General features: G+C 43.6%; 6 protein-coding genes across 6 annotated transcripts; 2 read left to right on the forward strand and 4 right to left on the reverse strand.

The window, feature by feature from the left end:
• Window positions 1-988: 988 nt before the first annotated feature.
• PAAG_05894 (cell division control protein) lies at window positions 989-1,979 on the forward strand (the record flags this gene model as incomplete). The annotated part of the gene is made up of 6 exons (XM_015845715.1): window positions 989-1,021; window positions 1,118-1,150; window positions 1,240-1,298; window positions 1,353-1,533; window positions 1,608-1,840; window positions 1,919-1,979. 6 exons carry the CDS (start codon window positions 989-991, stop codon window positions 1,977-1,979), a joined length of 600 nt encoding a protein of 199 aa, XP_015699941.1.
• A 1,558-nt stretch (window positions 1,980-3,537) lies between these two features.
• On the reverse strand, window positions 3,538-4,214 carry PAAG_05895 (hypothetical protein; the record flags this gene model as incomplete). Its single annotated transcript, XM_015845716.1, has 2 exons — window positions 3,538-3,812; window positions 3,866-4,214. The coding sequence occupies 2 exons, from the start codon at window positions 4,212-4,214 to the stop codon at window positions 3,538-3,540; spliced, it is 624 nt and encodes a 207-aa protein (XP_015699942.1).
• A 996-nt stretch (window positions 4,215-5,210) lies between these two features.
• Window positions 5,211-6,563, reverse strand: PAAG_12120 (hypothetical protein; the record flags this gene model as incomplete). Its single annotated transcript, XM_015847649.1, has 3 exons — window positions 5,211-5,448; window positions 5,540-5,765; window positions 5,837-6,563. The coding sequence occupies 3 exons, from the start codon at window positions 6,561-6,563 to the stop codon at window positions 5,211-5,213; spliced, it is 1,191 nt and encodes a 396-aa protein (XP_015702724.1).
• Window positions 6,564-7,700: 1,137 nt separating this feature from the next.
• PAAG_12121 (hypothetical protein) lies at window positions 7,701-8,837 on the reverse strand (the record flags this gene model as incomplete). Its single annotated transcript, XM_015847650.1, has 5 exons — window positions 7,701-7,882; window positions 7,946-7,998; window positions 8,055-8,153; window positions 8,235-8,415; window positions 8,516-8,837. 5 exons carry the CDS (start codon window positions 8,835-8,837, stop codon window positions 7,701-7,703), a joined length of 837 nt encoding a protein of 278 aa, XP_015702725.1.
• A 4,994-nt stretch (window positions 8,838-13,831) lies between these two features.
• PAAG_12122 (hypothetical protein) lies at window positions 13,832-15,004 on the reverse strand (the record flags this gene model as incomplete). The annotated part of the gene is made up of 1 exon (XM_015847651.1): window positions 13,832-15,004. The coding sequence occupies one exon, from the start codon at window positions 15,002-15,004 to the stop codon at window positions 13,832-13,834; it is 1,173 nt and encodes a 390-aa protein (XP_015702726.1).
• Window positions 15,005-21,488: 6,484 nt separating this feature from the next.
• PAAG_05897 (hypothetical protein) lies at window positions 21,489-23,209 on the forward strand (the record flags this gene model as incomplete). Its single annotated transcript, XM_015845717.1, has 5 exons — window positions 21,489-21,578; window positions 21,665-21,923; window positions 22,011-22,440; window positions 22,497-23,015; window positions 23,113-23,209. The coding sequence occupies 5 exons, from the start codon at window positions 21,489-21,491 to the stop codon at window positions 23,207-23,209; spliced, it is 1,395 nt and encodes a 464-aa protein (XP_015699943.1).
• Window positions 23,210-23,281: the final 72 nt, after the last annotated feature.

Raw genomic sequence — 23,281 nt, forward strand, 5'->3', positions numbered from 1 at the left:
CCCACCACAAACAACCTCCCTAGCCCTATCTATCTATCAGCCCTCCTATCTTTTTTTGGACATCATCTTATCCGTTAAGGTTTTCTCTCTGTACGCCAGCCTGCCGCACACGACTCTGGCCTGCATTTGCTGCATTCACTCTATCAATCACTACTACTAAGTTTCCTCTGCACTTCTGTGTGGTTCTGTCCTTCTTACTTCCCTCTGTTTGACGTAAACTACCGCCTCGGTACATCTAAAGCCCTCCCCAAACCAATCATTATCTGTGTCAGCAACCTATCCTTGTCTCAACACACACACCCCTTCAGGGCCCTTCTCTCCACTAAGCCACAAGAGCTCCCGTTCTTTATTCATATCAAAGACTACCCTCCTCCATCCAACGTCAATTGGTCTCGCCGTGCGAACGCTTCTTTTCCTCCAGCTTCCAAGTCTACCTCGAACCGATCACTGAGCCCTCCCTGGTTACTACTATCCCGTTAGTCAAATATACAGATAACTCTTCCACTCTTTTCATACCAAGCAAGATTTCAAAATATCCATCACTATACAACCTTCGGGAGAGAAATCACTTAAACCCTTGACACCCCGGTTCAAAAAAAAAAAAAAAATAAAAAATAAAAAATAAAAAATAAAAAAATAAAAAATAAAAATAAAAAATAAATAATAAATAAAAATAAATATAGTCCTTCACTCTCGACCACCCGTATCTTGTTCTTCTTTTGAGAGAAAGAGACAAGAAGACCCTCTTGGAATTACCGCATCCTCTTGGGGATTGAGCTGGCGCTCTATTATATTCGTCCTTTGCTCAGAACCTGCCACCCGTTTCACCCTCGATTTTGATCTTTTAGGTTATACGTTCGCTCTCCTTTATTCATCTATATTTTCCGGCTTCCTTTGAACTTCTCAGACATCTCGACATTTGTTACTTGGAATATACACTTTTAGTATATATTTTTTATTATATTTTCTCGGCTGAAATATTGTCAAGATGGCCTCTGGACCCGCTACTCAGTCTCTGAAGGTTGGTGGCATACAGCTAGCTACAGCCTCCTGGTTTTGATCTTTGTCGATATCCTGGTTTGACCGGTGCTAACTATCCTTTTTTTCCACTTCGTAGTGCGTTGTTACGGGTGATGGTGCTGTTGGCAAGGTGAGATTTCCTTAACCCTTCCTTCACCTTCGGCTATTTTATAAAGCAACGCGAAAAATATGTCTCCCTTCTTGCTAACTTGAAACTAGACCTGTCTGCTTATTTCTTACACCACAAACGCCTTCCCCGGAGAATATATTCCTACTGTGTATGTTTTCTAGGACCCCGTTTCTCCCTGATTGATATCTCTAACCGGACACAGGTTCGATAACTATTCCGCCAGTGTAATGGTAGACGGGAAACCAATCAGTCTTGGACTCTGGGATACTGCTGGACAGGAAGATTACGACAGACTGCGCCCCTTGTCATACCCACAGACCGACGTATTCCTCATATGCTTTTCTATCGTTAGCCCGCCATCGTTCGATAACGTAAAAGCGAAGGTGCGCTGAGAAATATACTCTATCCCCACAGTCTCTCACTTGCGCACTCGCACTGGTATTGACATGTTTCTCAGTGGTATCCAGAAATCGAACATCACGCACCCAATGTGCCCATAATTCTCGTCGGGACCAAGCTGGATCTGCGAGATGATAAAGCCACTGCTGAGAATCTTCGCGCGAAGAAGATGGAGCCAGTTTCCTATGAACAGGCCCTTGCAGTTGCTAAGGAGATCAAGGCACAAAAGTATCTCGAGTGCTCTGCTCTTACACAGCGAAATTTGAAGAGTGTCTTTGACGAAGCTATCCGGTATGTCTCAACCACCACTGCTATTTTCCGTCCGTTGACGACCACTGCGGAATGCTAATTAAATTAATTCTCCATCAGTGCCGTACTGAACCCACGTCCCATTGTCAAACCAAAAAAGTCCAAATGCAGAATCCTCTAAAGCTCTCATACCCACCCCCTCAACACGGCAGAAATCTTCGTCCGACTGCATGGCTGCCTGAGATACAATAGAACGCATGCAAAAGAGAAACTCCCACTCATCTCCACACCCTATGATATCCCCTGAGCATGTTAAAAGTTTTCTTCCGACTTCAGCTATCTATTCCCATTTACAATTGGGATTCTGTCCTAATTCGACTTTCAATCTTTCTCTCTTATTTCATTTCTGAGTCGCGCACGACGAAATAAACTTAAATAATTCCGAACAGTCTATATCTTTCTCAGTCTCTTCGCATAAGTTGAGATTAGACGGTGAAATACACCGTCCAAGGATTTGTTTTTTAGAGGAGAAACGGTATAGCCTTAATATGGGACTTACGTACTTGAGTCCCTCGCGCACCAACATTTTTACTGGTCTACGATGGCCCCGGAGTTCTCCAAGAATGCACCGGCTAAATCCATCCAGCGCCCTTTTGACTTTCTCCAATCCATCGTTTCACTTTCGAATATCCGCTATTTAACAACCACCTTTGTCGAAATATGCAGTGACACATCCAGGATTTTTTCTTTCTTTCTTTCTCTTTCTTTTCTTTTATTTTTATTTATTTATTTTTCTGCAAGCGACATCTTGACATATATGCGAAACACGGTGCAGGTGCAATTTGGTCTTTGTACCCTCCCCTCCAAGGGTCGAACCTTGGAAAAGGTGGCCATGGTTTTCCGACATATACAATTGTGAAAACAAGCTCTGTTTACTACCCCTGTCTCCTTTTCTTTTTTGTTCAAACTCCCCAGGTTCCCTCACTCCATATCCTGCTTAATTCGTATGCGTTGGGCTCCATTGAATTAATACGATCGAACTAATTCAATTATCCCCTTACCCCCCTCTCCCATCCCCCAAAATTATCTGCTCAGGCCCTCTCTGATCAGCCGCAATTTGTGACTGCTCTACTTTTGTCTCTTTGAGGTTTCCCATTCGACATTCCAGGTTTATCCTTTTACTCCATGCATCACCCCCATCATACACCCACCCCTTTCTATATTAACATTCATCAATCTTGTTCATGAACACCTTCTTTGCTATCTTCTCTTCTACATACCGTACCTTACTGTTTTACATCTTCATCGTGTCCATTATCTATATCCTGTCAACCGCCAGCTATCTGCCTCGTTTAACGAAACTTCCAACTCGAACACGTCCTCAATTCCTAACACCAGATACTGCCCCTCCATTATCCCCGCTGCGCATTATTTTTCTCCATAAGTGATTGAAAATACCCGTGACTAAGAACCTAGAAAAGCTGAAGGAAAAAAATCACAATCTCTTTAACATCACCATCTTATTATTCTATTTTTCCAATTTTGATTGCAATTTAGTCTCCTTTTCATTTTTCACCTTGTCAATTTTTTTTCCCCCTAGTGCTCTGCTGTTGACCCACATGTTCAGCTATTATTATTAGGCGTAACGGAGTATGAAATCGAATTTTTTGACTGCTTTCATGACCCCATTTTAGTATGTTTATTTTATTACCTTTCACAGGAACAGAAACTTGCAAGCTTTACACTGCATCCGTTCTGTATCCATTACATCTTAATTCGTCTCCATTCCTTGCCACCCACCACTCACGACAAAAGAGACATGTCACCTCATCCACACCGGAACCAACACCCAAATCCAGGTCCAGCCTGCCAAGGCACTTCTCCTCCCAGAGCACAAAGCAGCGATCGCGCAGGTTATCCCCGCACTGTGCCTTGTACCATACCAGTTTGAAGTCCTTGTTTCCTTCTCCGCGATCTCCTTCGCTTCTTGCGACGTCTTTCGAGATTAGGGCACCTTGATAATTGTGGCCGTCGCGGTGCTTTCCTGCTGGACAAGGGGAAAGATACAAAATTCCGCAGTTCCCATGAAGTGGTTTGAGGGTAGTGACGGCGGGAGGGGAGGTTCTGATTCATTTGGAGGGGTGGTACTGAGAGCGGTGATGTTGGCGGCAGTATGGCCTGGTCTAGTTACTGAACTGCCAGGACTTCTGGCGTGTTGGGCACCGGCTGTCTTGCGGCCTTGCCTGAAAGTAGTTGAAATTGGAGGAAGTGGTGAGGCCAGTGGTGGTAGCGATATCTGCTTTGAAGTCACCGGCTGATGGATTTGGCTGGAACTATATCCCGTCCCAATTTGTACCAGTGTATTCCTCAGTGTAGATGCTACGACTGGGACTGCTGATCGGCGTGATCTGGTCATGTCTGGATAATATCCAGTCTGGTGAGGACAGAGGCTGGGAGATTACATTGAACATATAGTTGTGTCAATAGAATTGGGGCTAGGTGTAGGAGGTGAGAATGAGACGAGTGAAAGAACCCATTGGCCCTGTTTCTGTGGTACCCGGGGTGATAGTCATGGTCATCTTCTGAGGAATCGGACACTTCGGTATTGCAGCTATATAAAATGTTGGGATATTGCCACTGATATTGCAAGGAAGGGTTGCTGGGATGTAGCAGCCGTTGGAGGCATGACATATAACTGGCGGCATTGTGCTGTGCGGAGCCTTAGCTAGAGCGAAGGACCATTTGAGACTTCGACGAAGACCAAGGCTCAGGAGTATGTATAAAAGGAGAATATATTTGGGATCTTGTCGTTATAATTAAATCACATATCGCTGGAATACAGCAACGCCTATGTAGGCTTCTGTCAGGCCGCAGTTGCGGGCATGGGGGGCAAGGACATCGACAACCTCCCCACTCCAATACACATTTGGTATGTATGGAGTTGTGGCACAGTTGCTCTGCCTCTTTAGTGATGATTGGATATTCGACGCTTGATACAACGGCGTCAGCGGTTCTAGCTGCCGATTTGAAAACTATAGGTGATGTCATGTAACCGCGATTGGTATAAACGAATCCAGACACCAGACGTAGATATGGGAAACAATAGAGTTGACCGTACTGCTCTGTGAAATGTTTTTTTGTGAAAAGGTTTAGTTGCTACGCTCCTATATAACCCCTGACAGCTAAGGAGCAGCGGGAATAAAGGGAAGAAATAGAGTAAGTCAAATAATCCAATATCAACGTCCATACCAACAGGGTAGAAAGCGTTTTTTAAAAAAAACTAGTAATACGCAAAGCAATCAAAGAAGACATGTATCACTCTCAATGTCCATTCGGCATCTAGTAGTGTAGTTCGCACTTTTTACGTACTCAACTTTTGATAACAAAAGTAAAACTCCAATCTGTTCTAGTCCTAGACGCCTGGAACCCTGCCCCTTCGGCTGGGATGTACATCATCTAGGTCGCTCTTCACCGGCGCCGTTTCAGTAACATCCGCCGTCTTAGCAGCCTCCGTTTTCTGTTTCTGTTTCTGTTTCTGTTTCTGTTTCTGAGCTTCCTTAGCAGCACGAGCCCGCTGTTCGGAAAGTTTCGTATTTTTCTCAAATATGCGTGCTTTGCGGGTCTCCGATTTGGAACCACCTCCTCCGGCACTGGTAGAAGTCTCAAGGATTTAGCATATTTCGGGTTGGGCAGGCAAGTAAACAGACAATATTGGACTTAGGTTAAGGGGGAAACACTCACGTTAGTTCAACGTTGATTTTTCTGGGAGGGTTCTGGCCATCGTCGAACGAAGAGTGGTGGTATAGTTTTAGGCACGTCTTCATGCGATCGTAGTGGTCGAATTCGATGAAGGCGAAGCCACGCCCCTTCTTCCCACCCTTCTCGCTTGGGAAGCGGACATGGCTCGGGCCGATTCTAGAGAAATGCTTCTGTACCGCGTCTAGGGTCGTGTGGAATGGTAGGTTACCTGGATACTCAAGTTAGCATGACACAAAGAGATGCGGAGGCGGATAATTTGGGGACATGGTGGTTGATTACCGATGAAAACGATGAATCTCTGGTTCTTTTTCTCTCCGTCGTTTCCGTTTGGAAAGTCAAGACTTTTGCCGATATCATGCTCCCCGGCAGTGGGTGTTCCGGAACCAATTGAGTTATTGGTCACCTCCCCATGTCCGTTTTCTTGTTGTGATGCTGACATAGTGACTTTCTCGTCCTTCTCTTTTTTGGCTTTCTTATCATTTTTCTGTTTCTTTTCCTTTCCAACCTTATCTTTCTTGCTTCTCTTCTCTTCTGTCTCTCGGTTCTCTAATACCTCGGGAACCTGTTCTTGGATCTCCTCTTTCTCGTTCGCCACCTCCACCACTCCTTTCTCCGAGTCCTTTAAACCTATCTTCTTTTCTTTCCTCTTCTTTTTCTTATCCTTTACATCGTTCGAACCGTCATCACCCTTCTTGGCTTTCTTTTCTTTTTTCTTCCTTTCTTTCTTCGCCTTCTTTGCCTTTTCTTCTGTCTCCTTTGTTACAGTACCATTTGTCACAGCTGGTATCTCATCCACATCCTTCATTTCCGTGTCCATACCAAGGGCATTAGCCACAGCACCAGCATCGGCCTGGACTTCATCCTTTTGTTTCTGCTTGTTTTCTTTCTTTTTTTCATTTTTCTCCTTCTCTTTATTGACCTTTTTGGGCTTCTTTTGCTTCACCTCTGCAGCCTCTACCACCTCATCTTCGGCTGCAAATTGGCTTCGTTTCCGCTTGTCTCCCATTTCGAATATGTAGTTTTTGATGGCAAACTTGGACTAGGAGACGATGTCAGCTTTAAAGATTTTAATTAATCAAGCGGCACTGGAGAAATTAATGATTCATTTAAGCTCATTTGAGTTCAATTCGAACGCTTAATATGGGCGACTGAAGCAGGAACCGAGCTGGGTAACCAGTTCCATCCTCCGGATCTGAAGTGGCAAAAAGCTTACTTTTTTGTATCAAAGCCCTTGTTCCATTAATGAAGAATAGGGTTAACCCACTTCTCGGAGGATTTTTCGTTTCTCTTCCTGCAATTCCCCGCGGATGTTATTTTTCAATTTTGGGACCAATTTTATTTTGATTTTGCTAAAATTTATTTCTGCCCGGTTGGGCGGTAAGGAATATGTGGTTTCGTCACCGCCTTTGATGGAGATGTCGATATCACGTGTAACGCACTCTGCTACGACTTAATCCTTAGAGATGGTCAATGAAATATCGCGATCTCCTTTCTTTAGATTCGCATAGGAGGAAATTAATGAGTAACATTTACGAATGGACGTATATCTTGCGAGTCAAATGTTGGTGATTATCACAGAGATTTGGCTCAACCGGGCATCGAACTTCGTCCAACTTGTCCTTAATACCGCTGGACGCCGTGGTATAGTCATTCTGGAATGGATTGAAGATGCAAGTTAACTAAGATTTGCTCATATATAGAGACAAGATTAGCTATATCAAGGCATCGCCCCGTCTCAATTCTTCAGGGCAATTTCGCCGATTGTGATTATCACGAAAGATCTCCACATTCGATAGGTTTAATCGGAATCGTAACCTGGCGCTTCCAAGTCTATCCCAGCTCTTCTGCGCGATCAAATTAAGAATATATAATTTTCCCAAAACATCCAGTGTCTTGACGGAATCCTGCCCATCTTCCGGTAGGCACTGTTGGCACTGTCAACTGATCCCTGTAAATCACACCCTAGTCGCAGGAACGGTACCTATTTGCCGTTGCAGGAACCTGGGTAGATGATGGATAATTTCAGATTGATGGAGGTATTACATACAAGAAACGCTATGGGTTCACCCAAGGTCTGAAATTGCACGGAGGCGTTGTAAAGCCACTCCATATATGAACGCGAGTAACACAGAACTCTCGAGGTTTAGAAAACAAGAATTTCGACGTTGTCATCCGCGGAAGTATACCGGTCACGTAAGTCGGCGCGATTGAGAAATTGAAGAAGAGGGAGATGCAAATCTTTCATGTCGAATATACCTCGCTTCTTCTGGTCGACATATGAGCCATCAATGACAATCCGTTTCAGATGTTTCAGACTCAGTTCCCCTAGAGTATCAAGTCAAAAGTTTGGAACCTAACTGCAGGAAACGTTCATACGCAAAAACTCACCAGAGCTGGCCAGATCATTCAATCGAACAGGAGTACCAATCCCAATGCCAACTCTAGTGGGATTTAGCAAATTGTTGCTTGACGTTGGTGTTTTTTAGAGCAGACTTACCTTTTCTTTTTCACAAACTCTTTTGCTTCATTAAGTTTGATATGTTTGGCAAAGAGTTTTGCCACAGCACAATCTTTTGTCTGAAATTGTCTCAGAGCTCTAGAGAAATCTGTTAATACATGAGTGTACAGTGCATAATGCATGCCTATTATACGGGGGCCTTGGAGGGGTAATACTAACCGTGTGATATCAGCAGCTCTAAGGCCCGCAAGAGTAATCACAATCGTATGAGGGCTGCCCATATCTGCAGGAGCTGTTGAAAGAGAGCCCCCCGTTTTCTTACTATAAACTTTGAGAAACATGGGAAGGTTTTCCAGCTTTCTCGGCGACTTCCAGGACGATGTATTAAGAAATGCTTGTTCTGTTCTATGTCAGCGGAGTTCGAAGATGAATATCGTAGGGACACATGGTAATATTCCGACAAAATTTCTGCATGAATGTCAAATATGTAGTTATCTCACCTGGTACATAAACATCATCTAATTCCACAGTAGTCAAATCGCTGTTGTGTCTTTTAGCCTGTTGTGCGAAGAGATCAGCAAGGAGACGACCGTCCATTTTTCCAATCGACTCGTCGACACCATCCTTTTTGCCCGCATCTTTCGGATCTTCAACAATCTGTTTCGTTCTCCTGCGTTTCTTCTTTTTACTACCGCTCGGATCTAACGCTGCTGGCGGTGCTGTGGAGATTGCTGCTGTTGCTGGCTGGACATCATCGTCATCTTCTCGATGCCTTTTCTTCCCAGCCTTAGCCGATTGTTCCAACTGCACAGGTGAACCCATTGCTGTCTTGATAGATATAATCTAGTTTCCTAATCCCGAGAAAATGCGTAGCTAAACTATAACAAATCAACATTTTTTGAAGTTTGACATATTGCTTAGTCATCATATATGCTGTTTTAACTAACGTAATCCACCAATGAGTGAGAACCCTCAACAAGTGAGAGATTCAGTTTCAACATGCTTTAATCTACTGTTTCATTTCATTCAATGCACAATTATGCCATTAATTCATAGTAAAAAGGCAAGAATCTCTATAGAAATAGAGGGAAGAATTGAACTCATGATAAATTCTATTAAAAATCAAGAAATATCCTCAATTGCTGAAGCTGCATGTCTATTTAATGTGTTCTATAGTATATTATATCATCAAGTCAATAATTAAACTTCATAAGTGAATTTATATGTAAATTTAATCAAATTTACTACTGCTGAAGATGATCAGCTAGTTCATGAGTGCTTGATCTAGATAAACAAAAATTGCCCTCTCAGCTAGCATTTATAGAGAATATGATTAATCATATTCTTATTTATTATTATAAGGAGTTGAACCCTTAGATTTGCTCTGGCTGGCTAACTCAGCCTAGCCATTATTTGCATATGCGCACATGATCATGCTACGCGAGCTTGCTTAAGCTTGAGTTCTCATCTCATTCTTTTCTTCCCTTTCTCAAGCAATTCATCTTTATTATATAGGAGAACTAGCCTTTAGTTCTTAGAGCTTAACCCTTTACATTACAAATTGCTTCACTCCTTTCATTGATAGGTCACTAGAAGCCTTAATCCTGTATCATGAAGCTCAGCAAATGTGCTGACATATGATAAGCTATTGGGTGTTAGGGAGCGAATGCGAGCTGCATAAGAAGAAAGACTCTCTGCGTTGCTAACTGCTATATAACGAAATACTAAGCTTGATGGGATGAAAGGGGGTGCTGGGGGCCTGCGTGGATTATAACCACCTGCATGGTCGTGTGGTCACGTGATATGGATTAGGCCTAATCGGGCGCCGCGCTTAATCCGACGTCGAGTCTAACCGGGCACCGGCCTTCGGTCGGGCTCGGTCGGACGCTGAGCCTAACATCACCCCCCGGTCTAGGGGCAGGCATGTCCTCATGCCGGTAGGTCGTCATCAACCTCGTCCTTCAGGTAGCTGTCTGTCTCCCATGCCTTCAGCCACTCATCTAGTCGCCTTGGGGGTCCAGCTTTTGTAGGGTTAGCCTCATGGAAGTCGCGTATGGCGTGTGGTGATCCTTTGAAGTCGCGAGCGGGGTACCATGAAGAATCCTCATCAAACCCCTTCCAGCGCACCCGATACTGCAGCTTGCTCCGGCTTATTCTACTGGCCAGTATACGATCTATTTCCCATTCATTCTCACCATCTATTTCAATTGGGTCTGGTGGTCTGATAGTCTGGCCAGGTAGAGGGTCTCTGGAGTCCTTGCGTAGCTTGTCTGGGGAGAAGATTGAATGAATTTTCATTGTTATGGGGAGGTCCAGTTTGTAGGCATTGCCCACCTTTTCCAGGATTCTGAAGGGGCTGGCATTCTGCTCTGCCAGTTTACGGCTTGGTCGATCCATCTTGTATGATTTCAATGTTAGATAAACAAAATCTCCTACTGCAAAGTCAGGCTCTCGATGGTGCTTGTCAGTCTGCCTCTTCATCTGTTCCTGTGCTGTCTTTATGCCTTTACTCGCCTGGTTCCAGATCTCTCTCATTCGGTGAATGAAGCTCCTTGCTGCTTCTCGATTTCTTTTCTCATTCATGTCCAATTTCTCCGCCAGTGGTTGCCAGTCAAATGACATTCGGGGTTCATATCCATTTGCTGCGAGGAAGGGGGAGATCCCTGTGGAAGCGTTTGGGGTAGCTGCGGAGGCATGGTCTATAATGGGCAGCCACTCATCCCAGTCGTCTTGGTAGTAACTGACATAGGGGCGAAGACGGGTGGCAATGTATTGATTCACCACTTCTGTCTGTCCATCAGTTTGTGCATGATGCGCCGTTGAGAGTTTCAGTTTTATGCCCAGGATCTGTGTAAACTCATCCCAAAAGCTTGATATGAACTGGGGGCCTCGGTCAGAGACAATTGAGTCAGGCGCCCCATTGTATGAATAGTAGAATCGAATGAATAGTCGGGCCAGCTCCTGGGCTGTAACTCCCCGGGTGGTTGGAATGGAGATTGTCTTCTTGCTTAGCCGGCATACTATGACCAAAATGGCATCATAACCTGTTTTGCTTTTCGGCACGTCCATGAAGTCCATTGCAATATGCTGCCATGCCCGTTCTGGTATTGGTAATGGCTTTAGCAAACCAGGAGTCTTATCTCTTGGAATTTTACTGATCCGGCACACATGGCAGTTCCGAATATAGCGTAGGACGTCTGTCCGCCAGGTGGCCCACCAATAGCGTGATTGCACCAGGGCCAGGGTCTTTCGTCCTCCAGGGTGTGCTGTTGAAGCTTGATCATGAATTTCCTGCAGTAGCTTGGCTATCAGGGTTTCCTTTTCCTGAACAGGCACCACTAGTCTTCCATTGTACCGTAGCACATTGTCCTCCATTGTATAGGGACTATTCTCATCATCTGCCTGCTGCCGCAGGGGCTCAATTGAGGTGGCTGTCTTGTTTAGAGACACTATGCATTCAGCAATGCTCTCTTTCTCTGAGGAGTTGATGCTAGCAATGTCTGTAGAGGGAGTGATCTGGGGGTCGAGGGTCTCTGGTCCTAGGAGGATCTGCATACGGCCGTCCTGTTGCCTTCTAACCTGCTCAGGCCTGCTCAGTGCGTCTGCTAGCAGGTTGGCCTTGCCTGGTCGATACTTGATCTCAAAGTAGAAACGGGAGAGGAACTCTGCCCAGCGGGCTTGACGTGCATTCAGCTTCTTGGTAGTCATGAAGTATTCCAGTGCACGATGATCAGTGAGGATCTTGAATCGTTCCTCCCGTTGTAGTCCCTCAAGCTCTGCCCGCCATTCTTGTAAGGCCCGGACTACTGCCAGCATTTCCTTATCATGAACTTCATAATTAAGCTCTGCACCATTCATTGTCTTTGAATAGAAGGCTACTGGGTGCCAAAGGTCATTTTCAAATCTTTGACTTAGTACCCCAGCCACTACTCCGTCAGAGGCGTCAGTCTCAATACGAGTCTCCCGCTCAGGGTCATAGTAACGCAGTGTTGGAGCCTCCACCAGCTGCCTCTTCAGTTTTTCAAAGGCTGATTTGCATTCTGATGTCCACACAAATGGGGTAGTCTTCTTTGTCAATTGGTACAGTGGCTTTGCGATTCGGCTGTAGTTCCTTATGAATCTTCGGTAGAAATTGCCAAATCCTAGGAATGACTGGACTCCTTTGACTGTGGTGGGGGCCTGCCATCTCACAATGGCAGCTGTCTTCTCTGGGTCTGCCTCAATCCCTTCTGTACTGATGATGAACCCTAGGTATTTTGTCCTCTGGACTGCAAACTCACATTTCTGGATGCTGGCTTGCAAACCCGCTGTCTTTAGTTGGTCTAGCACTGAGTTTACCTGCTGCTTGTGCTCCTCCAGATTCTTGCTATAGATTAGAAGATCATCCATGAATGCTGTCATAAACTTGTCCAGGTAGTCAAAGAAGATACTGTTAACAAACCGTTGAAAGCAGGCAGGGGCGTTTGTAAGGCCAAAGGGGACCACCCGATATTTATAGGTCCCGTAGCGGGTTCTAAAGGTGGTCAGGTCCTCAGACTCAGGGTCCATTCGGATGCGATGGAACCCCTGCCGAATGTCCAACTTTGTAAAGTATTTCGCCCCATTGAGTCGGTCCATCAGCTCATCTATCAGGGGCAAGGGATACTGATCTCGTTTGGTTATAGCATTCAGCTTGCGAAAGTCAACACAGAATCGTAGCTTCTTCCCACTACGGGCAATCAGGATTGGGGAGGCGTAGGGGGCTGAACTTGGGGTGATGAAACCCTTTGCTAGGTTGGCTTCAAGGTAGGTCTTCACTGCCTCTAGTTCCTCTAGATTCATCTTATATAGAGGCGCATGTCCAATGCCCTGGGTGAGGTCAACATCAGGCTGGAGCTCTATTTTAAAATCAACATTCTTCCGTAGGGGGGGCAGTTCATCTGATGCTTTCTTTGAGAAGCAGTCCTCCCGGCCTTTCAACCATTCTGGTAAGTTGCTGATCAGCTCCTCATCAGACTCATCCTCAGCTCCCACTAAACCCCGCTTCTCCTCAAGCTGTTTATCAATTTCATACAGACTGGTTATGAAGACTGTTGACTTCTTGTTCTTCATATAACCATGGAAGGAAGCAGCCCCAATGAAGTTCATATCCATCATCTGTGGTGCTGTCTCCTCCCAGGTCAGCCCCTGCCTCGTCTCAGGCATCACGACTGAGCTGGTCCCTTTCAATCTGCGGAGCTGAGCCTGATGCTCCTGTCTGATCTCCTCATCCAGCTTGATCTCTCTTCGTTCCACATCCGCCTGATGCTCAGGCTTGGGGTCTGGGCGCTTCAGTACTGACCAGGGTACTATCTTCAACATCGGCTCCGCCACCTGTTCAGGGATAGACCGTTCACTCAGCCAAACCAGGCGTTGGTTTTTAACATCAAGCCATATATCCTGTGCTGCCAACCACTTCCGTCCCAGGATGACAGGGTGCTGGCCTAGGTCTGTTACCAGCAGAGGGACATTCTGAAATCTCCGGCCATCCACCCAGAGGTTTAGGGTCAATGTGCGGTCTATCACCCCGCCGGGGGCGCCATTGTATCCCTTCATGCGGCATTTGAATGGGAGTTCTTGAAACTTCCTATCAAAGAATCTTGCCAATTCTATGGCATATCGGGTATCAATAAAATTCGCTCCATTTGCTCCAGTATCAGCAAGAGAATTTGTAGAAGTAGCAATTCCATTGTAGGCTAATTTGATTGGCACATTAAAGCTTTTCCCCCCAATCAAGTCCTTCATCTCAAACCTCTCACAGACTATTGAACTACCTGAGGTGGAGTCTTCTCTCAGGCTCACTCTTTTCCCGAATCTGCTGAAGGCTCAGGGGCATCATTCCCTGTGAGCTCAGCAATCACCTGCTGGGACTTCTGCTTTGCAGGGCAGTTCCTGGCAATGTGGCCTTTTTCCTTACAGTAGTAGCACTGAATATCCGGACGAGAGCTCAAGGCCTCCTTCACAGTAGGGGATTTTGTTGTAGAGATGCTGGGGGGTGTTTGACTGTTGGCGGTCCGCAGGGTGTTCTGCTTGAAGGTATTAGGCCCATTTCCCCGCGAGCTCTTTGATTTCTGGGTGGCATTGATTGCCTGGAGGGTGTGAGCTGCCTGCGCACAGATTTTCTGAAACTCAGCATATGTATCAGTGGTCGCATTGGCTACTGCTACCATCTTCTGGAGGTCAAAGGACAGCTTGTCATTGAAGTCTGTCTTGTAGTCCCCCCTGGCAATCTTGGCCTCACCTGCCAGGTGTAAGAATTTTGTGACAAATTCATGATAATTGTCCCCATTGCGCATAATCAGCTTGCGATAATCACTCTTGGCATTTTGCAGCTTGTTAGCATCCTCATATATTGACTTGAGGTGCTCAAATATCTCTTCTGCAGTCTGATATCGCTCGGGGTGGTCCTCTTCCATACGGGGCGCAATGTGACGTGCCGCGTCCCCATCAGTCCGGTTTTCGATGTATGCAATCCTCATGCGTTCAGTAGGGTAGTGGTCAGCGTTCTCCCGGAGCTTGTTCTTCATCCGGGAGAGCCAGTGTTCAAATTTTGGCTCCTTGCCGTCAGTGAGGTGTTTTGGGTCATCAATCTTGACAGACCTCCGGGTAGTCTCAGAGGGGGTGACACCTCGACTTGCTGCTTGGTTGCTGACTGTCATGCGGACCAGGGTGTGGCTAAGTTCATTGCGTTCAGCAATTAGCTCATCAATCTGGCTTTGCTTGACAGCGGCCTGGTCAGTGGCGTTGTTCCGTTCCATCCTCAGACGTGTGATTGTATCCCTTAGTGTTTTTTCATCGTCAAAGATGCCATCGAAGATCGCCGCCAACTCATTATAAACACGGTCGCTGTCTGAGTGGATTGCCTCTCTGAATTCCTCAATTGAGACGCGTGGTTGGTCAGTTGGTCTTGTTAGGAGGTATCGCCAGTCCTTTCGGCCCCTTCCAGGGGGTTGGGAGCCTGTGGTGGCCATCTGATGTTGGATTGAGCCGTTGTCTTCAACAGTGCTGTTGTCTTAGCAGTTGATCTGACGCGTTGTCAGGCTCTGAACTAGCATGTTCTAATTCAACTGAGGCACTCAAGTTTTCTGCTGAAACCTGAGTGAGAAGGTAGAAGGGAAGCTTAGTATTGTGTTAGGGAGCGAATGCGAGCTGCATAAGAAGAAAGACTCTCTGCGTTGCTAACTGCTATATAACGAAATACTAAGCTTGATGGGATGAAAGGGGGTGCTGGGGGCCTGCGTGGATTATAACCACCTGCATGGTCGTGTGGTCACGTGATATGGATTAGGCCTAATCGGGCGCCGCGCTTAATCCGACGTCGAGTCTAACCGGGCACCGGCCTTCGGTCGGGCTCGGTCGGACGCTGAGCCTAACATTGGGAGCCTTAAATTCTGTATCACAAAGTTCAGTGATAGCACTGGTATATGAATAGACTGAGTTAGCAATCATGCTAACAAATGAATGAGCAACATTGAAAATGTATAGCTGAATGAGATAAAGCAGCAGACTTGTACAACAAATATACAAATAGATCAATATGAAGCAATAAGCAGGGATGCCCTCAGCAGCTTCAAATAACAATGAATGATCTTTCTCCAATAGCAGGAACAGGTTCAGTGTGAGAACAGAGATTTAATAGCAGCTCAGCAAGCTGAAATAGCTAATCTACAACAAGCTTTGAACACTCTGATATCAATCCTCTCTCAATCAAACCTGCAACCACTCATTGCAGTCAGAAGACTAAAGATCAAGCTACTGAACTGCAAGAAGTATGATAGTTCTAATGTGAAGCACTACTCTCAGTGAGAGCTAAAGCTTCAATCAAAACTTAAGGTCAATAGGAAAGCTTTATGTAATAATGAGAAATATGTTTGATATGTGTATTTGAGACTGAAAGGAATAGTAGCAGCTCAAGTTTACCTCTGAGTTGAGAATAATAAGGACAAGGTTAACTTCATGGTAGAGAGCTTACTGGAGCAAACATACATGCTCTTTAGTGATTCTGCATGACAGAAAAAGGTTATGCAAAAGCTCAACAATCTATGACAGAGTAAAAGAGCTCTCTTTGACTTTCTGCCTGAATTTAATCAGCTACTGCTGGAAGCTGGTGGTCATGAATGAGAAGATCATGTTAAAAAGAGATATTTGAAATCCACTCTAAGCATAGAGCTGAGGGAAGGCATGATGGGTGTAAGAGAACTATCTCTCTATAAGAATTACTGCAAGGAGCTTAGATTAGTTGATCATCAACTCTCTGAGCTTAAGACTTTAAGACAGTGATCTAAATGTTGTGAGGGCAGATCTTCTTTAGATCATACAATATCTAATTCACACTCTCTACTTCATCATGCTGTCTTTGACTAATGAAATCAGTCTCAAGCTTTCACTGATGATCTGATAAATCTCTCTTCTGGTGCTATGACCTCAAGTGCTCATCACACCAAAATGATAAATCAGACAGAGGTTAATTGACAAAGAGAGCAAGGTCTGTGCTTGAAATGCAGAGTCAGAGATCATATGATTAAGAGCTACTCATTTAAATCTCTCAGACATCCTGCCACCTCCACAATAGCTAAGGTGATCTTCAAGCCAGTACTGAATGACAATGATGTGGATATGAGTGAGGATTTGAGAAAAGAGTAGCTTCAACCAAAAGACACTAAAAGGAGTGAAATAAAAAGCTTATGAGAAAGTAATAAAGAAGATTTAAATTTAAGATAATATTTAAACTCTTCACTGTTGATGCTCTAGTAGATAATGCCTTTTCAACTAGAGCAATGATAGACAGCAGATGTAATGTCTATAATCTTATTTCTCAATTCTACATTAACAAGTATAAGCTCCCATGCATTGAAATTCTCTCTGTTAAAATGACCAGCTTTGAAGACTTCATGAGACTCTCCATGAGCATAGTGACTGGCATTCAAATTGATATAGACAGTCATGTAACTGAATAAGCCTTTCTCTATATGGTGAATGAATTACATGGTCATGATATGTATCTAGGTGACCTCTGGCTGGCCCAGCAAAAGATGACCATGATCTCTCATTGAAGAATTGTGAGATTTGAAGAAAGTGACATAGAGGTAGAGTCTAGTTCAAATGCAAAAGCTGATGTGATTCCCATCTCTGCTGTAAGCTTCTCTAGGCTTGTGAGCACTCAAGAGAAGTGAAACATCAAGATTTTCACTGTCAGTTTGACTGATATTTAAAAGGCTCTAAAAGTGAAATCAAAGATTGATTTTAGAGAAAAGCTGCCTGAACATTATCATGAGTTTTTGGACATATTTGATAAGAAAGCTGCTAACACTCTACTCCCACTTCATGGCTCAGGTAGAGATCATGGGATTGAACTGATTAAAAAGGCTGATGGTAGCACAGAATAACCCCTTTAGAGCTCATTATATAATATGTCTCAAGAGGAACTACTGGCTTTGTGAAAGACTCTTACAGATTATATAGATAAGGGTTTTATTAGAATAAGCAACTCCTCTGCAGCCACCTCTGTACTATTCACAAAGAAGTCTGGAGGTGAGCTAAGATTCTGTGTGAACTATTGAGCTCTTAACAAAATCACCTGAAAGGATTGATATCCTTTACCATTAATCAGTGAGACTTTACAGTAAATTGAACAGACTAAATGATTCACTAAGCTGGACATTATTGCAGCTTTTCACAAGATTCAAATTATAAAAGGTGATGAGTGAATGACAGTCCTTAGAATTAAATACAGGCTATTTGAGTAGCTGGTTACACCCTTTGATTTGACCAATACTCTGAGTACATTTCAAAAATATATCAACTGGGCATTACATGGATATTTGGACAACTTCTGCTCAGCTTATTTAGATGACATCTTGATATTTTCCTCAAGAAGCTTATGAGAGTATCACAAGTATGTACAAAAGATGCTTATATGTCTATGGGAAGCAGGCTTGCAAGCAGATATCAGAAAGAGTGAGTTCAAGATGAACAGCACAAAACATCTTGAATTCATCATTGAAGTAGACAAGGGTATATGAATGAATCTGAAGAAGGTTAAAGCTGTTTTGAAATGAGCAACACCTACTACTCTTAAAGATATATGAGGATTTTTAAGCTTTGTCAATTTTTATAGATAATTTATTAGAGATTTCTCAAAGATCATAATCTCACTGATGATTCTTACATGCAAGAATATTTCTTTTTTATAGATGAGCAAGGCTGAGGAAGCTTTTAAATATCTAAAATCAATGTTTATCTCCACTCCAATCTTGCTTCAATTTGACCCTGATTGTGAGACTATATTGAAAATGAACTCCTCAGGTTACATCTCAGAAGGAGTGCTGCTACAATATGATGAGCAGAGCATTCTACACCCATGTGCCTTCTTCTCTCACAAGTATTCACCTGCAGAATGCAACTATGAGATTCATGATAAGAAGTTATTAGTGATAATTGAGTGTTTAAAGGAATAGAACACTGAGCTATGAAGTGTAAAGAAATTTAAGATTCTCACAAATCATAAGAATCTAGAATACTTCATGACTACACACAGACTAAATGAAAAACAGCTATGTTAGATAGATATTCTCTATTGATTCAACTTTAGAATTGATTACCAGTCAGAGAAGTTGAATGCTGAACCAGACACCCTATCACAAAGAGAGTAGTACATGTCACAGAGCACTGATGATGAGAGAATCAAGCAGAGGCAAGCTCAACTACTTAAGTTTAATATACTGACACCTGAAATGAAATCAATAGTGACTGCTGCCAGTGTGAAATCTGAGATGTCTCTTCAAACTCAGTGAAATGAGACTCACAAAAATAATAATATTCTGCAGCATTTGAAGCAAATTCTTCATAAGAGAAGATTCAGATTTTCTTCTGAACTCAGCATTAAGGCCTTCATTTCTGAGTGCTCTTTAAATGAGAATGAGAAACTTCTCTTTCAAAATTGTAAGTAAGTGCCAGACTTCAAACCTCTTTGAATCAGGTTAGTGTATAAGGCTCATGACTCATCTCTTACCAGCCATCCTGGGTGAGAGCAAATGGCAGAAGTTCTAAGATGTGAGTTCTACTGGCCAGGCTATGCCACTGATGTGAGAAGAATGATCAAAAACTGTCATCTTTACAGATTAAACATCACATGAAGAGATCAACATCAGAGACTGCTTAAGCCTCTCCTCATTCTTGAACACATATAGCAAGAGCTTTTTATGAACTTTATTGTAAACTTATCAAGCTTTAAAGAATACACAAACATCATGATTATAACAGACAGACTGACTAAGAGAGTTATATTAAAAGCAGTTAAGAAAAATGATGTAGAGACAGTGACTAGAGTGTTCTTTCACAACATCATCTCTCAACATAGCATCTCTAAGACAGTAGTGTCAGATTGAGAATCAGCTTTCACAAGCATGTTTTGAACTCAGATATGTGAGAAATTAGACATTAAAAGATAACTTTCTACAGTCTATTACTCAGAGACTGACAGAGCTACAGAGTGAATGAATCAGACTCTGAAAATCTATCTACATAAGTATATTAGCTTTCAACAGGATGACTGATGTGAATGACTTCCTCTGACAGAGCTGATCATCAATAATAGAGATGTTGCCTCAATAGGCATGAGCTTATTTTTTTTAATACATCTTTTCCATATCTCCTTCATTGATATAGCTGATGCACTCTCTGTTGAAACACCACATAATCTCATTGAGTTTGCAGATAATTATATGAGAAAGGCCTGTGAAGTGTTGAAGTGAGCTCAAGTAAAAATGACAGATGCTCAGCAATCTCAAAAGAACTATGTGAATAGATGAAGAGACTCAGCTCTAAGCTTTCAACTCAGAGATAAGGTCTGATTGAGCTTAGAGAACATGAGAACTAATCATCTATGCAAGAAGCTGAATGCAAAATACAATCAATATACTGTGCTAGAAAAGATAGAATCTCATGCTTATCAACTGAATGTCTCACCTGGCATTCACAATGTCTTTAATGTAAAGCTTTTACATGTAGTGGCAACAGATTTCTTGCCTAGTCAGAGGCAAACTGACTGACAGTCACTCACTATAGAGATTTCAGAAGGACCTAAGTTTGAGATTGAGGAAATTTGAGATGAACAAACCTACTAGAGGAAAAAGCAATACCTTATTAAATAAGTAGGTTGGGCTGAGCCTACATGGAATGACATGAGTCTCCTATAAGAAGTAAAGGCTTTGAACACTTGGGAGGCCTCTCAGCAGGCAAAATTAGATGTAAAGAAAGCTTTAAATAGTCATAAAGACCTGCAACAAAGAGGGAGAAGGAGGGTATTATAAGAGGCTGAACTCTTAGATTCACTCTGGCTAGTTGACTCAGCCTAGCCATCATTTGCACATATGCATATAATCATACTACATGAGCTTGCTTAAGCTCATGTTCTCATCTCATTCTTTTCTTCCTTTTCCCAAGCAATTTGTCTTTGTTATATAGGAGGACTAGCTTCTAGTTCTTAGAGCTTAACCCTCTACAAGAACTAAGGTTTCAGATTGATTAAATATTGTACAGAGCTTCAATGTCACTATTTCAGATACTATAATCATGAATGAGTAAAGTGTGAAGATATTAAGATTATTAAGAATTGATTTAAAACTATAGGAGATATAATTACTGAGTATGATATTCAGATTGAAGATATATACAATTTTGATGAAACTGAATTTGCAATAAAGCTCTGCACAACTGCTAAGATTATTACTAATTATGAGTGTTACAGCTGGACAAAGCTTTTATAATTTAGAAATTGAGAATGAGTAACTGTAATTGAGTTAGTTAATATATCAGAATGAGCTTTATTCCTATAAATGATTTTTAATAGTATGAAGAAGCAATATCAGGATATATTTGCTACAAATGAGAAAGAGAAGCAAAAACACAAGAGATCTAGGCGCCAGATTCAACATGGAGAAGGCATAACTAGAGAAGAAGCTCAGGCTCTTGTTCTTCCATCTGCTGAGCCTGTTGAACAGCCAGATACTCAACCCTCTGGGCCTACAGCCCCAGAGCTGGCACCACATTTACAGGCACCACCAAGGTGTACAAACTGCCATATTGTAGACCACACAAGAAGAAGCTGCCCTAGTCCTATTGTAATTTAGTTTAATTCAATTAGAGGTTGTTGGGCGTAGATATTTCAGGTTAAAATCTAGTTAGTTGAGCTACAGCGATTTAATCTCTCGCTCGTTGGGGGTTCTCGCTCGTTGGTGGATTACGTTAGTTGGTTACTAACTTAGCGCAGATTCTCTTTCAAAGCTTCGAAACTGCGAGAACAAAACAAACACTTTGGATGCCTCAACGCGTCACAATGGAGCCAATTCACCGGTTTTCTTTTTGCTTCTGACTATGAACCTACCAGCTAATATATTACTCTAGCTTTTCTATGCTATATTACATGTGATGAAAAATTGACACCAGACTTTGATCATGTCGTCACCTTCCAGAGACCGCATTAGCAGAACCCCTCGAACTGCGCGGAATGGAAATTCTACGGATTCACAGAGCCCCTTCAATGCCGTACGTTAATGTTGATTGGGAACGGCAAGTAGAATAAAGACATTTTTAGCTAATATATTCACTTTTTTGATAAAACAACATTTCAGTTGCACCAGCTTGCTGGCGCCATAAGAGACCCAAGAACGCCCTCCCAAACTTCCGCCCGTCCTCTGCTCTCGGCAAACCGAGCTTCGGCAAGACGTACACCCCGTACAAATGTGGGCGGAAATGCTGCCCCTGCAACTCCCCACGCCTTACGGGCGTTACAAAGACGCGCAGCTACATATACTCCTGGTCGCGATAGAAGGAAAAGTGGACGTGTGCAAAGAGAAACGCCAATGGATATACTGAGGAATCTTGGGAAAGGTCGGTTATTGGGATGGCAATACCCCGTGCTACGATGAGAGGTAGTTCTTTGCTGAAATAAACATCTCCTTTTTGTGAGAAATGTAGTTCTGGCCCCCAACACTCGAACAGTCTCATCATCACCAACAGAAAAACCGGAGATACCACAGCCGAAACCTGTAGTCGATGATCTAGATGAAGAGCCAGATCCTCCAAGACCCAGGCTTTCGCTACCACTCAGGGAAATGCTTCCGGAAGGTGATGGTAGTCCGGAAATAACGCCTCCAAGGTTATCGTTAGCTCTCGATGAAGATGCTGAACTCACGACGACATCCATTGAATTCGCAAGGCGAGATCGCAGTTTACGGGACCGGGCAACCCTCTCCAGGGTAAGTCTGGGCAGCACCCGATTTAGTGACCGCTTTGGTGATCTCAGCAGAATGGAAGATCTTGAAGAAGAAGACTATACGGTTGCACATGAAGATGAGGACGATGACCATGGAGCTGATACAACGGGACAACCGCTTTTCGACGCAGGGTAAGAGTCATGGGATTCTTTCTATATATATAGTTGAGGCTGATTATGCAAAAAAGAGGCGAAACTGAGGACTTGCGACGGTTCAACATTGACTTTTCCTTCCCGACTCCTGACGCAACGGTTGCTGGGATTACCGGACATCAACCCGTTAATGAAGAAGATTTTGCGCTTGATGCAAAACTTGACATGGATGAAGGCTTTCCGTCGTTCAACAGCGTGGTCGGCGGGGAGGGTATTGAGCTCGCGATGCCGGATGACTATTCTAAGCCCGCACCCCCTTCAAGCAGTCCCGAACCGGTACCCCAAGAACAAGTGAAAGGTAGCAAGCAAAAGAAGCTATCACGGCATGGGATTCCCATGCCACGTTTACCGTCTGGGGTAGTAAAAAAGCTAGCCACCCGGTTTGCCAGGAGTGGAAATGGAGGAAAGTCGAGAATCAGCAAGGAGACACTCGCTGCTATTGAGCAGGCAACAGAATGGTATTTTGAGCAAGCGAGTGATGATCTCTTAGCGTATGCGAAGCACGCAGGCAGAAAGACTATCGATGAGACGGATGTCATAACACTCATGAGGAGGTAAGAGGAAGGGTGCCTCTGACTTCCCAGATTTCACTTTCGTTTTTCAGATATGAACATAGAAATGGAAGCTAATAAATCCTAACATGGAACGCAGGCAACGACGTATCGGCAAAAACACGACGATGTTTGCACTCGCTCAAAAACACCTACCCAAAGAGCTTCTGCAAGATATCCGTCTTCCAAAACGCTGAAGTTTCCCGGATGCCAATTAAGGCGCTTTCTCAATATAATCACCCGTGGGTATAAAGAGCGGAGAGATTCCT

The sequence above is a fragment of the Paracoccidioides lutzii genome (assembly GCF_000150705.2).
Source record: "Paracoccidioides lutzii Pb01 unplaced genomic scaffold supercont2.16, whole genome shotgun sequence".
Classification (NCBI taxonomy): domain Eukaryota; kingdom Fungi; phylum Ascomycota; class Eurotiomycetes; order Onygenales; family Ajellomycetaceae; genus Paracoccidioides; species Paracoccidioides lutzii.